The sequence below is a fragment of the Sinocyclocheilus rhinocerous genome, unplaced genomic scaffold (genome assembly GCF_001515625.1).
Source record: "Sinocyclocheilus rhinocerous isolate Xijiao unplaced genomic scaffold, SAMN03320098_v1.1 scaffold938, whole genome shotgun sequence".
Taxonomy (NCBI): Eukaryota; Metazoa; Chordata; class Actinopteri; order Cypriniformes; family Cyprinidae; genus Sinocyclocheilus; species Sinocyclocheilus rhinocerous.
This window is the reverse complement of record NW_015665007.1, coordinates 758049-772433: the sequence shown is the minus strand read 5'-3', so window position 1 is coordinate 772433 and position 14385 is coordinate 758049. Positions and strand designations below refer to the sequence as shown.

Below are 14385 nucleotides of genomic sequence, written 5' to 3'. Positions count from 1 at the left end.
TTACAGTTTCATTAAGTTCCCAAGATCAAGACACACTCCCTTCATCTCCATTGGCCTAACAAACTGATGTGTCCTGCCACAAACACACACCACTGCTTCAGCCACAGTTGCTGTGTCAGGAATTCAGAGGAAACTTTCTGAAACGTAATTTGTAAGAAATATAGACTAGAATATGAAAATATAAAATTGAAACTATCAAAAGAAAACACAAGTCCTTTGAAAACAATCACAACTTTTATTTAATTAAAATTAAAGTCTTAACATAGAGATGATGTAGAGATATTTTTTTCTAAAACATTAGTAATAACACAATAATGCAATGAGAAAGCATAAAGTAAAAATGACACACACAAAGAAAGTCTTTCACTTCAGAGTTGTGGGACATTAGCATGTGCTAACATGCCTGCTAACTGTTCCACTATATGCTACAGTGTAAGAAAAGCTACTTGACCTAAACTCAATAAAAAGCTTTGTTTCATCTGTAATGCATTTATCAATTCACTAAGATCTCTCTGAAGACATTTTGATAGTCTCGTACACGATTCCTCTCTCTTCATTGCAGTCATGTAGACATGGACGTTTTGGTTTCTTACGTCTTTCTCTCCTCCTGTCAAAATGGTAATAGTAAAACGTATGGAATTAGTGACGAATACAAACATTATAGAAATTGCCAGTCAACGTGTATTTCTTGAGTTTATGAAGTTCTTACCGTAGGACGACAGTCAAACAGGAAGCAAAGATGACATTTAGAACAACTGAAAGGGTAAAGAATATCCACGGGGTGGAAAAACTCCAACTTACTAAGAGATGGCATAAATAAGAGAAGAATAAAGGGACTTTTTGTATAAGAAGCCATTCCAAGACCGATAAAGAAGTCATACAGATGTTTTACATATGAGCACTATGGTAGAAATGTAAAATTCTTGTAAAACACATAATTACGTCGTGTCTACCTTTGGGGTTTTCAGCATGCCTGTGCACTTCGATTTCCATTATTGCCAGCCCTATGAGATTTTCACTGACACAAATGGTAGCATTGAGGTTCCCAAAACTAGCAATGGAAACGGTGATGATATGTATGCAGAGAACATATGCTTATAATGTTCTCGGCTGAAACAGCACTGTAATATTCACTAGCACCATCTGGTATTGGCCAGTATATCTGGGGTAACGGCACACAACTGCTGACACACATGCAGCTCAGTTCATCACCCCACACGAAACAACGGGAGCTGTTCAGGATTGTTAGGGCATCTGAAATGAAATTAATGGCAATTATGATTAATAATATTAGCATTAATTATAATGAATGCTAATTGCTATTAGGGCAGTTTTGTCCACAACAATCTTGTGATGTGTTATACTGTGTGTGAGTGAAATACATACGTCTTTCTTTGAGGATGGCAGTACTTTCAGTCTGGATGTTTCCTTGAAAAATGACTGTGCATATGAGATTAGTATTGTGATGTTTAAGCTCAGGATGGAAAGTCAATGTTGAAAACTCATTATCCCGGCCAATCACACTAAAGATTGTCCTTTCAACTCCATCTGACTTAATCCCTTCCCATACAATATTTGTTGTGGGATTTATGCAATCCCCTGGAATTTTGCAGGATATCTCGGCTTTATCTCCTTCTGTGAGTGGTGGGACGTTTATTGTTGGCTTCTGGGTGAGTTCTTAAAACACGATGATTTATTGAAATCAGAATTTCTAGAATGAACAATTCTATTATTCTATCATTTTAAAAAGTTTTATGCACACATAGGATTATCTTGCTTATTCCATGTCACATAAGACAAGTTAAAGCTTCTGTTGATGTTTGCAGCACAAAATTTGACATGGTTAATTTCCATTAGTTATTTTATCTACAGGAAGTAAATTTAGAATTCGGAAGGTAAAGTAGCACAATATGATAAATTGAACTGAAACATATTCCAGCCAATTTGAATTGAGTATTTGGACAGCCCATGGAATAGATTTGTGTGATTTCTGTTAAAAAAAAAAGCATATAAACAAACACACAACCAACCTTTTACGGTAATGTTTACTGTCTGAGGAAAGATTAACACTTCCCCTTGTTCCCATTCCAGTTTCAATCTGTATTCACCATCAGATTCGCTCTGATGCCAACCCTGAAAGAACATACAGAACTACCACATTTTGCTATAAGTTTGATTGCATCATATAATACATTTTGCTATAAGTTTGATTGCATCATATAATAATTGCTGTTAATAGTGTTCATCGTCTGTTTGATTACGTCTTTAATTGATTTTTCCGTACATTTCTGCCATATGTACATTAACTGACAGTCACCACTGATAAACTACCACTAAATATTGTAGAAACTTAATTTGCTGTAAAGTTGCTTTGCAATGATTTGTATCGTGAAAAGCGCTGTACAAATAAAATTGAATTGAAGTTTTTTAGCAGAAAGCTGCACTCTCTCAAATTGTCATTGCTCAAATAATCATTACTCATGTCAACACAAGGAAGTTCAACAGCTGGGTTTTGAGGATCTCCTTTGAACCAGGTTCTCCTAATGGGATCTGAGACACTCTGAGGGACAGTGAAAAAACAGTATACTCTGATGCACAAACCGGCCTCTCCAGTGAAGCTTTCTTCTACTTTGATGGAATAGATATATCAGTCAGATCATCAGGGTCTGAAATGAGAAACGGTAAACGGTAGCCAACTGTATTTTTCCATAATACCCTAATACCAGTGACTCAGATCAAAGGGACACATATTCTTTTTACATTATTAATTGATTATTTTGTTTTCAGTAATATTGAAAGTAATATTTATTAACCTGGAAAAACAAAGCAAGTAATAAATAACTGTAAATGTCAGAGAAAATAAAATAGGCACTTGATAAGTTCAGAAAAAACGTGAAACAATATAGTCAAACCATTTCATGCGACTTAAAAATAGGTTATATTATAGACTGATGCATTTTATATGATGATTGTTGAATATTTGTTTTCATGACTAAAAAGTCATATTTGTCACCAAATATTCTCATGTTTATCTCGAGAATGACCCATAAACTACATAGTACTTGTTCTCTATAAATCAGAGTAATCATGGTGAAATTACATTACAGAAGTTAACACTCACCAAAACAGTCTGTCATTTGAACGATGGTCAAGATGAACAGCAATGTTTGCAGCATCTCAGACTAATGTAATGAGACAGAAATACGGCCTCTGGAAATTATGTCTGTTGATACTATAACACAACTATGTCAATAATAAAAAAATACACGCATATAGTGAGGGGTCATTCTTATTTGACATTATTAGTAATGAAAAAAGACTCAACAACTACATTTGTATTTCCAGAATTGTTAAAATGGTCACTTACCTAATATTTGAAGAGCTCAAAAGACCTGATGTGACAGCAATTTTTATTTCAATCCATTTGGTGCTTTTTATTTGATCTGACTGTTTTTCTCAAGTTTCAGAAACGACTTATCATTATTATCATTACCATAGAGATACGTGTACTTGATACCCCTCCCATCAACAGTAAAACTAGACTAATACAGACACCAGTATTGTTAGCACTATAATAATTTTCCAAAAAACTGTTATCTTTATACCTAATAAATTTGATTCATTTTTGTATAATGAAGTATGGTCATTAGATTTTAATTTTTTATTATAAGCCATCCACTCATTTTTTTTTTATCGAGTGTTTTTTAAACATTTAATCGAACAATCTACTTCAATGGACTGTGCAACAAACAGACAAACAGAAACATTCCAGAAGAAATTGTTAAAGACATTAAATGTTGTATTGAATCCTAGGCCTTTCCACCATACAAGAGCCCTGTTCAGAAGTTGTGAATAACCACAGGCTGGCGTAGCTGATGGCAGATCACCTCGTCTATATATAGGGAGTTGGTCTTGACCTGGATCTCCTCCTCCAGGCTCAACTGGCGCCTTGCTAGAGCTTTCAGTTCCATCTCTGACAGTTCAAGAGCCTCGGTCAGTCTAATGGAGAGACATAGAGGGGAAGATGCTTTTATTGGGGACATACTAGCATATGAGACATATGTTTCCGAATCCCTTCCCCTACCTCTCAGTGTGGCTCGCGAGCTCCTTGACCTCCTCCAGCAGTCGGATTTGAGCTGGGTCGTGGCAGAGCTCAACGTTGGGTCTTTGGCTGCGAGTGGACAGTCGAGTCTGAGCAACTTTGAGTGGAGCTTCTTTCTCTGTGATTGCCACTCGTAGAGACTCCAGATTCTTCTCCTGATTTGCTGTCTCTGCTAGCAGCTTTAATTCCAATTTACATTTAGTCATCATTTAAGACTCACTTAAATATTTAAAGATTAGATCTTATTTAATATAATATTTAATATAAAATAGCTAGAAATATTTTATATTTAAGAAAACCAATTTATTGACAAATCTCAAAATAAATATATGATTTTCATTATTAAAATGTTGCTGTGCCTTAATTAACTGGTAAAACTGACTTGATGCTTTGATTTGAATGGATGCAGTGCTAGAAGTGCAACTGACCTCATTGAGCTGGTTCTCAAACTTTGGCAGTTTTGGTCTCCTCTATGCGCAGCTCAAAAGCCCTTCCCGTGGCCTCGTACTGTGTGTGCATATCTGCAGCCGTCTGCTCTAGCAGGCTATCCACGAGAGCTCTCATAGAAAGAGAGTTGTTCTTCTCTTTCTCAGCTTTGCTAATGTTTAAGTTGCAGAGGCTCTCCCATTCCTCAGGAGTCACTGCAGATCTGGAAATAGTAAAAGCAATGATGTTTACACACGCACACACACATACTTGCATATGTGGTTTACGGGGACTCTCCATAGGCGTAATGGTTTTTATACTGTACAAACTGTATTTTCTATCACCCTACACCAACCATAGACCTAAACCTACCCCTCACAGAAAACCATATATACTGTACCAGTACACACACACACACACACACATATATAAATATATATTCACAGAAGAAAATGATTGAAAACCTTCTCTTAACACATAAATAGTATAGACACTTTTCTTACCCAAGACTAGAAAAGTTTAAATTCCCTCCATTTAAACCGGGAGATGAATTAGTGAGAAGAGAACAGAAATCATCAATGCGCTCGGCCTGAAATTTGTCCTGCAGGTCCTTTTCCAGATAGTATTTCACTGAACGAATGAGCCTGAAAAGCACAGGGAAAATGTACTAACTAAAATTCATTTTTGAACAAATTGATATTATATAACAAGCATTTCATCAAAAAAACAAAAACCCCATATTTATCAATAATGCAAGGATTTAGTGCCATATTTTAAACACGTTTCTCATCATTTTCTGTGTAGCAAAGAAAGAAATGATTTTTATAAAATTTTTATAATCATTTAATGGTTTAATTAATATTATTTAAATTAAATTTTTTTAATTTACAGGTTTGACAGATGCTTCCACATGAAACATCAAGAAAAAAATTGATTCTTTATGATCTGACTCCCTTAATTTAGTCTCTGGGTTCGCAAATGAGTCTTGTCACTGTCTAACCGACCTGATCTGCTCATTGATCTGCTCCAGTGTTCGCTGAAGCAGGACCATCACTCCTTCAATCACCTCCTTCTCCTTCAACAGCTCCTCTTCCACCTCATCATGCACCAGGTCAATCGCCACCCGCTTCTTTCTGAGGCATAGACATGGTTCAAAAGTTCAAAAAGACATAGTTCAGAGTCCAGAAGTTCAAAAGAACAGCCTTTATTTGAAAATCAATTTGGTTGTGTAGTTCAAGTAAAACACTTGATTTTAGTAATGTCTTGTACTGGTTGTGCTCTACAGTGAGAAGTACCTCTCAGTCAGACATTGCAAATTCACTTGGAGAGGCTCAGAGCAGCTTTCTAAGGCTCTTTCTACACGGCTCTTGAAAATGATGAGGGTCTCAATCTCCTGCACTATCTCCTCAAACTTCTGGTTCAGTTCCAGCCTCCAGAATTTGATGTCCTGGATTCTCTGCTCTAAAGAGATGCAAGACTCGTGGGAACATAAGTAGGCCAAAATTGTTATCTGAAATATCTGAAATAACTCATAATTTCTATCACTTATCTTTAAAATCTTTAAAAGGTCAAGTATCATCCCTGTGTTACTGCACCTCTAATGCAAGGCCATTAACCTTCTTTGCATCCTGTCACATGTGGTTTGGTGTGTTGCTTACCCAGCTTCTTTAGTGCATCCTGTTGCATGCGTTTGGTAGATTTGTCACTCTCCTCTATGAGTCTTTGACACTCTGCTATCAGTCTCTGTGAGTGTGATTGTTCTGCCTCCGAGCTCCTGAACTGCACCTGGTTTGCATGTTTCCACTCAGATGGCAGAAACTTATCAGGGGGTCCCATCAGCCGAGACAAGTCATTCTTTGGTTTAAGTCATAGTTTTATGATTACTATATGATAACTAACTAACACTGTAAACTATTATAACACTTGAATTAAAGTCATACTGTCACCAAAAACAACTATCATATATATATATGTATATGACGTAAAACCACCTCTATTTATCTCTCTCAGCATTGTTTTCATTATTAGTACTTTTTTAGTATTTTGCCATGATAATCAACAAAACCCAAATGAACAAGACTGTTTTCCTTTTTAATTTAAGTAACATTTATTTCATGTCATCAGTATGCATTTGTAGTTGTTAGAAAATAAAAAAGCTCTTCCTTTACAGAGAAATTTTGCTTTACAGTCTTTTACCTTTTATACAGTATAATTTGATACAAATATATTCTATTTATACATTAGCATTAGTCTAACATTATAACAAATACACATTCTTTCAGCCAAAAGAGGACATATTTGGTTTGACAAATATGTTTAAGTACTCTGCGCAGAGTCTGCTTATACTTAACACGACAAGTAATGTCAAACTGTACTGACCACTAAAATACACTTGGTCAAACTATATCATTTCTGCACATCCTTCAGTTATTCACACTCAATTTCAATGAGACACAAATAATATAATAATACCACTTCAGTATGAGTTATAAACATAAATAGATCCACATAAAGTAAATACGTGCCATAAAAGTACTAAATTAAATTGTGCAAATGCAGCCTTATCTTGACAGTGTAACAGTCTGCAACGGAACGAGAAAACAAGGACAACATTAGCAGTAACCATAAAGACTGAAATTCTGATGTACAGTAGATTAATAAAACATTTTGTTTAAAAAGTTACAAGATAAATGCATGCTAAATGTTTTGAGGGACTGTGGTAATAGTAAGGCTGTGGTGTGAATTTATTCATTAAATTAATTAAATTAAATTAAATACATTACTGGTATGCTTTTCTTAATTTGTAACAACCTTTTTTCAAAGACTTTTTAGAATCGATTTCAATAATAAGAGTACGAATTTAAATGTGCTTACTTAAAATACCACAATCTAGTTGGGACTGGTCCCATCAACTGGCTGTGTTTTAAAATATACTGGCTGTGATTTATAATATTTTTTGGATTAAAAAAAAAAAGAGAACAAGAAAACACTGTAGACACTGTATCACATACCAGTAAAACCTCAAATCAATTTTGGATTAAAATTGCACTTGCTTGAATTCGCAGGTATGTTTGGTTTGACATCTGGTGTTTGTAATTTTAATATTTTTATCTATAGGCCTATACAGCAAAACTACAGAGCTTCCAGTAGGTTATTTTACGGAGCTGTAAACACGGGAATCTCTGACCGCATGCAATCTTTGACGAACACCCAATTAATATATCAAACTAGGCTATATATATTAAATTGTACATAGGTACAATTGTACATAGCCTACATTATTTTATTTACAAGTTTCATGTTTGTGTTTATCCCGTTTTTTCCCCCCCAATAAATTGTGCCTGCCCCCTCACTTTGTGCGCTCTGGCGCCGACCCTGGATGTCCCTCTAGAATGAGAAACAAGAGACCAAAAAATGCAGATGAGCTGAAGGCCACTGTCAAAGAAACCTGGGCTTCCATACCACCTCAGCAGCGCCACAAACTGATCACCTCCATGCCACGCCGAATTGAATACATATACATACATATATATACATACATATATACACACATAATAACACATACACATAATTGAGGTTATTTATACACAAAATATAGAAGTAAAATATTACTCGCCTTGAAAGGTTGACTAATACCCACAATGCACTGCAAGCTGCTGCTGTAATAGCACAGCACACATTCTCCCCCAAGAACTGGAATTTCATCTTTGTTCACGTAAACCTGTGAACAAAGAAAACAGAATTTACTACTCAGTTGCTTATTTGACAAAATATTCGACAGCCTTTAAAGAAACATAGATAGCTAATGTCACATACCTGAAAGAGCTGATCACTGAAAGACACCTGGTCATCCTTCACCCAGGTGTACGTGATATAGTCTGAAACACTTTTAAAACCGACCTGTGAAGTGACAAGCACAAGGTCTATGTTAAAAACACCCTGGATAAAATGTACTTCACAATACAGTATTTTAGTATCACTACTGTAACTATATACGATTATACAGTTAGTTCTATTTTATTATTTGCAGTCTGTGACCTTATCAGAACAGACCACATTTTGGGAACCTCTCTCACCTTATATAAACCGATCCAGTCCCAGGCACTGGAGGGAAAGGACTGAAGAAGGCTGTAGGTTATGAGGGCGTCAAAGTCGGCACTCCACTCTCCTTCAGCAGACACCTGCACCAACGGCGTCTCGTACATCTTTTTCAACTAATTGTGGAGAAACAAATGATCACACTTGTAGTATTTTATAGAACAAAAGTGACTATTATTTTAGCCAAACTCCACCTCCCCACCTCCAAGTGGAAGATGCCGATGACAGGCTTATGGTCGCTAATGCCGTACTCCATTTTACTTGTGTAATACTCCTGGCTCAGTTTTAGAGGGAACTCGTCTTTATGTTCCTCCTGCAGTTGTTTCTTTGGTTCCTCTTCATTGTGACCGTCTTCATTAGCCTCCTCCGATGGCGAGGACTTGGGTTTCACTCTCCAGAGAATCCGGTCACACCACGCAGGCTTGCGTTTCTTACCACTAGCCAATCACAAAGACAGGAAAACAAGTTTAAAACCGTTAATAACATACAATAAAGTTGTTGATTTGAATCCCTTTTCCAGATTTGCACTGCTTTCAACTGGAAGAACATTGGCATGTCTTTCTGTACGGCCATGATTCATTTTGTGAAAATGAATTCATGTGGCATGCTTTTATAACTAAGAAAGTCATGTTTGTGTCCAAGTCCCAAACTCCTCACACCAAATACACTCAGGACAGAATGGTGGCATAAAGATCTCTCACATGGACACAAAGTTGCTCTAAGATTTTTGGGGGCTGTGAGAGAACAGCAACAAATTAAAAAAAACAAAAAAACAAGGATTTAAGAATAAAAACTTGCAATGTTGCTTGTTGTTTGAAATGATAAAAAGTGATATACAAATAAATTTGTATTAAACTAAAAATATTTCTGTAATATTCTAATATAAGGTATAGAAAACAAAATTATATTAAAGATTTAAATAAATCACTTCAATTTAATACAAACTAAATATTGTGCAGATAATATTTTTAACATTTGTTTTGGGTTTGTAATTTGACATTAAATATTATATTATATATATTATTATTATATTATATTTAATGACATTAAATATATACGTATATGATTAAATATATGATTTACACCACTTGACAAAAAAAACTTTTTTGTCAAAATAAATTAATACTTTTAATCAGCAAGGATGTGTTAAATTGATCAAAAATGGAAATAACAAAAATGGAAATATATATTGTTAAATTGATCAAAAATGACAGTAAAAACTTTTAAATTGTTACAAAAAATTCTATATCAAATAAATGCAGTTTTATTTGTATTCATCAAAGAATCCTGAAAAAATGCATCACGGTTTCCACAAAATATTAAGCAGCACAACTGTTATTGATAACATTGATGATAATAATAAAAATTGTTTCTTGTGTACCAAATCAGCATATTAGAATGATTTCTGAAGGATCATGTGACACTGAAGCCTGGATTAATGATGCTGAAAATTCAGCTTTGCATCCCAGGAATAAATGACATAAAATAGAAAACAGTTCCTCTACATTGTAATAATATTTCACAAAATCACTGTTTGTAATGTATTTTTGATCAAATAAATGCATCCTTGTTGAGCAAACGAGACCTATTTAAAAAATTTAAAATAAAATAAAACTAATCTTATAAACCCCAAACTTTTGAATGGTAGTGGCCTTTATATTTTAGGAAGGGAGTAAATTACAAGAGGATCATCATATTTTGTAGGTCCCTGTGTTTAAAAAGTTTGAAATCAACTGCTCTAAAACACAAGTCCTTGAGTGTCTCTGATGTGAGTTCAGTCACGCTGCATCTCCTTTAGGAGGTCAAAAAGCATTTTCACTAAGCGAGCCGATTCGTCCACATGCTTGATGACCGTGTATGTTGCAAAGATCTGAACAGCTGCTAGAACCGACAGCATAGAAACACAGATGACATGATTAATACTTAAACTCTTTGCAACACACAACAGCAACTATATGTAAACAGACTGGATCTATATGGATGTTATTGGTTTATGTATGGTGCTTCATTTCAGCAGTAGATTAATAGGTGTTACAGGACGGGATGGGTGGAACGCAATGCACTGGTCTGCATTAAAGTGTGAATGAGGTCTGTCAGCTCTAGGGCAAAGAAAAAGACTTTCCGCTGCCTGACGGAAGTGCTACAAACAGGGAAAGGAATGATGGTGGAATGCTAGATAAGCAGAGTAGGAAGGTTCAAGTTAAGAAGCCCATGGGAATTTTAAAGCTTACTTAAAACCAAACCATGTCTTCTGTAGGGGTGAAAAAGAGCATGTATGAACATCTGACAGTTCAAAACAGCCCCGGAAGAGGAGCTGCGGGAGATTCAGGATATTATAGTGATTACTGTTGCCTTCACTGCTATTTAGGAAATGTACTATAATTGAAGTCAACATGAAATTCATTTTAATTCCATAATCAAGTGTGTGTGTGTGAAACAAAATATTCAAAAGAGGACAAAAAGTAGAGCACAACTTGGTTTTATCCCTCAGGAATTGATTGTATTATGAAAAGTCTCTGGTTTTCTTATGAAAAATGAGGAGAAAAGGAAAGTAATTTCAAAAGCATTAGATTATAATAAAAGATTTTCCTTTGGAATAATGAACAACAATTAAATCATTCACAGTAGGGCTGTGCGATTTGGGGGAAAATATCAAATTGCGATTTTTTTGACAGATATTGCGATTGCGATTTGATTTGCGATTTTAAATTTGCAAAGTCAAGCTTCAGCTCAATATTGTCAATAATGTGCAGCACAGTATGGGTATCATTACCCTGCTGAAAAAAACAATAGAAACCATCACAGAAATTCTTATAGTTTCCATTAAACCATTACAAAATTCCTTTTTGTTTTGGGCATTATTCCAATAGGAATTACTGTTGTTCTATTGGTTGCCATCTGCCAGATTACGTCCCACCAATAGAATCCATCAAATAGACACTATTATAGTTTACATTAAAACCAAACAAATTCCTATAATAACCCTGAAATCCATTAAATGTGTTATTTGTTATTATGTTTTGGGAGGGGTTCTATTGTTTTTTTTCTTCAGCAGGCAAGATTATAATGGTATAACTACTTTTACAGAATTAACTTAATTACTGAATTTCACAGAAAATATTTAAACCATTACAAAATTCCTTTTTGTTTTGGGCATTATTCCAATAGGAATTACTGTTGTTCTATTGGTTGCCATCTGCCAGATTACATCCCACCAATAGAATCCATCAAATAGACACTATTATAGTTTACATTAAAACCAAACAAATTCCCATAATAACCCTGAAATCCATTAAATGTGTTATTGTGTTTTGGGAGGGGTTCTATTGTTTTTTTTTCTTCAGCAGGCAAGATTATAATGGTATAACTACTTTTACAGAATTAACTTAATTACTTTCGTTGTCTGTCATTTCGAAGCTTAAGTTGCATACGGTTTTCTTTAGTTTTAATTTGCCTAACTATCGATCTGACCCAGTAGATGCCATAATCCCACTCTGTCTCTCTCCCGTCCCGGGTTTTTTTTTTTAATGGTGGGTGTTTACGCAGTTGGCTAGCTAGAGCAGTGCTGATTGGGGAGAACGGAGGTGCGCTCACTCTTGCCCAGGGCAAGTAAGATTGCAACTCAAGGCTGGCAGTCATGCAATATGCTCTGGAACAGAGTAATATCGCGTCCACATCGCAGGCTTTGCGATTAGGAAATCGCAACGTCTCAAATCGCGATTTCGATTCGATTTCGATTAATCGCACAGCCCTAATTCACAGTAAGACCAGGAATGTGCATTAAGAAATTTAAGATTAAGATTTCATGTCGACTTTCAAACCAATGACTTTCAAAAATACTGAGAATGAAAGTACAATATACAGCAGGATATAAGTTGTGTCATTTACCTTGTGTCGTAGTCATCTGAGTTCAAATCAAATTTATAGGTGGGCTGAAAGTCTAGAGGTCCCTCTTCAAACTTCTGCAAAGTAGCTTCCTTCTGCTTCATCATGGTGAGCTGGTGAGATATTGGACATGCACAGACGCAAACTAACATTACTGCATAAATTGAGTTACTAATTCTGGAACGGCAGATAAATGATTCATATGTTAGTACATTGTTCATTTACATGTATAGACATTGTTACTTCATCTATTGATCAGTACCTGATCTTTAGGCCAAAGAAGATTGAAACGCTGGCTGGTGATGCAGTTCCTTACAAAGAGCATCCCGTGGTCCTCAATACGAAAATTCAAATCCCCAAACCAGAACACCACCCTAGAATGTGTATGCAATAAAGAGCAATGTAGATAAATGATAAGGAATAATGACCAAAAATCATACACAGAAGACTTTTATGTGGTTATTATTATTCATGACTGGGACTAACTTGTGATCCAAAATGCGTGGTGTGTTTTTGGTGTCAAAGGTCTGAGCATCTAGAATATACTCGAAGTCATCCACCCTCTGAGAGGCGTAGTTCATGTGGGCGGTCAGGTGACAGTTCAGGAAGCAGAGCATGTGACCGTAGAAAGACAGACGGATGGACACACCTCCTTTATTACCCTTTAATTTTAAGAAAATAGAGATGAATTTTCCTGCACAGCCATTTTCATTAGGTTTATTAAAAGTTGCCCTCAAAACCATAACCAACTTGCATTTCCTTGGTCTTACCCAGTAGCCGTAGAGTCCTGTGCGGGTGTAAGTGACCTGAATGTCTCTAATAAATGGGGCGTGCTCCAGCTTGGAAAAGAAAAGCAAGAGTAGACCCTGCATCCGTATGGAGGACACCTGAATTGGGCACAATAAATACATTTATATAATTAAATTAAATATTTAAATTATAAAAAAAATTATAATAGATTTAATAACAAATTTTCACTGTAATTATAGATTATATTTATGAATTACAGGTTCACGGTAAGACTTTATTTTAAGGACCAATTCTCAATATTAACTAGTTGCTTATTAGCATGCAGCATATTGGCTGTTTATTAGTATTTATGAAACACATATTAATGCCTTATTTCTGCATGACCATCTTTTAGATCCCATAATCCTATCCCATACCTAAACTTAATAACTACCTTACTAACTATTAATAAGCAGCAAATTAGTTGTTTGTTGAGGCAAAAGTCATAGTTAGCTGATAGTGAGAATTGGTCCTTAAAACTAAAGTGTTACCAAGTTCATTATACCAAATTTATTATTAATTCATTATAAGACTAACTAAAGTTGAAAAAGTGAAAAAGCATAATAGGACCCCTTTAAGTCAAATGTAATAGTGTAATATAGGTAACACTTTATTTTAAGGTCCAATTCTCACTATTAACTAGTCGCTTATTAGCATGCATATTACTAGCATATTGGTTGTTTATTACTACTTATAAAGCACATATTAATGCCTTATTCTGCATGACCATATTTTAGATCCCTTAATCCTATCCCATACCTGAAGTTAACAAACACCTAAACTAAAGTGTAACCAAGTTCATTATACCAAATGTATTATTAATTCATTATAAGTTCATTAAGTCAAATGTAATAATGTAATGAAATATATAAATAATGTCTATATATTATAAATAATATATTACAATGTATATAATTACATATCATTTAAATTGTGTAAATTTCAATAATTTAAATGCACTATTTATTATTATTTAAACTTAAATATATAATTATATAAATTCTAATATAATTCATATTTAAAATATAAATTGATAAAATAATTGTAATTACAAATTATGTATCAATTATAACTGTAATTACATA

The 14385-nt window shown here is 34.8% G+C and overlaps 2 protein-coding genes and 1 pseudogene across 2 annotated transcripts in view; all 3 read right to left on the bottom strand.

The window, feature by feature from the left end:
• On the bottom strand, nucleotides 1–3176 carry LOC107730811 (uncharacterized; annotated as a pseudogene).
• Nucleotides 3177–3839: 663 nt separating this feature from the next.
• On the bottom strand, nucleotides 3840–6370 carry LOC107730869 (tektin-1-like). The gene is given in 8 exon segments (XM_016541828.1): nucleotides 3840–3999; nucleotides 4085–4281; nucleotides 4531–4552; nucleotides 4554–4751; nucleotides 5032–5172; nucleotides 5533–5661; nucleotides 5824–5989; nucleotides 6187–6370. Coding segments are annotated over 8 exon segments (1191 nt in total). The 5' UTR covers nucleotides 6365–6370.
• Nucleotides 6371–7877: 1507 nt separating this feature from the next.
• Nucleotides 7878–14385, bottom strand: part of LOC107730810 (inositol polyphosphate 5-phosphatase K-like) — a 10461-nt gene continuing 3953 nt past the window's right edge. Inside the window, exons 5-13 of the mRNA XM_016541751.1 lie at nucleotides 13282–13398; nucleotides 12998–13173; nucleotides 12774–12885; nucleotides 12515–12624; nucleotides 8829–9063; nucleotides 8605–8742; nucleotides 8345–8428; nucleotides 8141–8249; nucleotides 7878–7915 (exon numbers count right to left, since the gene is read on the bottom strand). Coding sequence (XP_016397237.1) covers nucleotides 7878–7915; nucleotides 8141–8249; nucleotides 8345–8428; nucleotides 8605–8742; nucleotides 8829–9063; nucleotides 12515–12624; nucleotides 12774–12885; nucleotides 12998–13173; nucleotides 13282–13398 — 1119 coding nt within the window. The remainder of the gene's footprint in view (nucleotides 7916–8140; nucleotides 8250–8344; nucleotides 8429–8604; nucleotides 8743–8828; nucleotides 9064–12514; nucleotides 12625–12773; nucleotides 12886–12997; nucleotides 13174–13281; nucleotides 13399–14385) is intronic.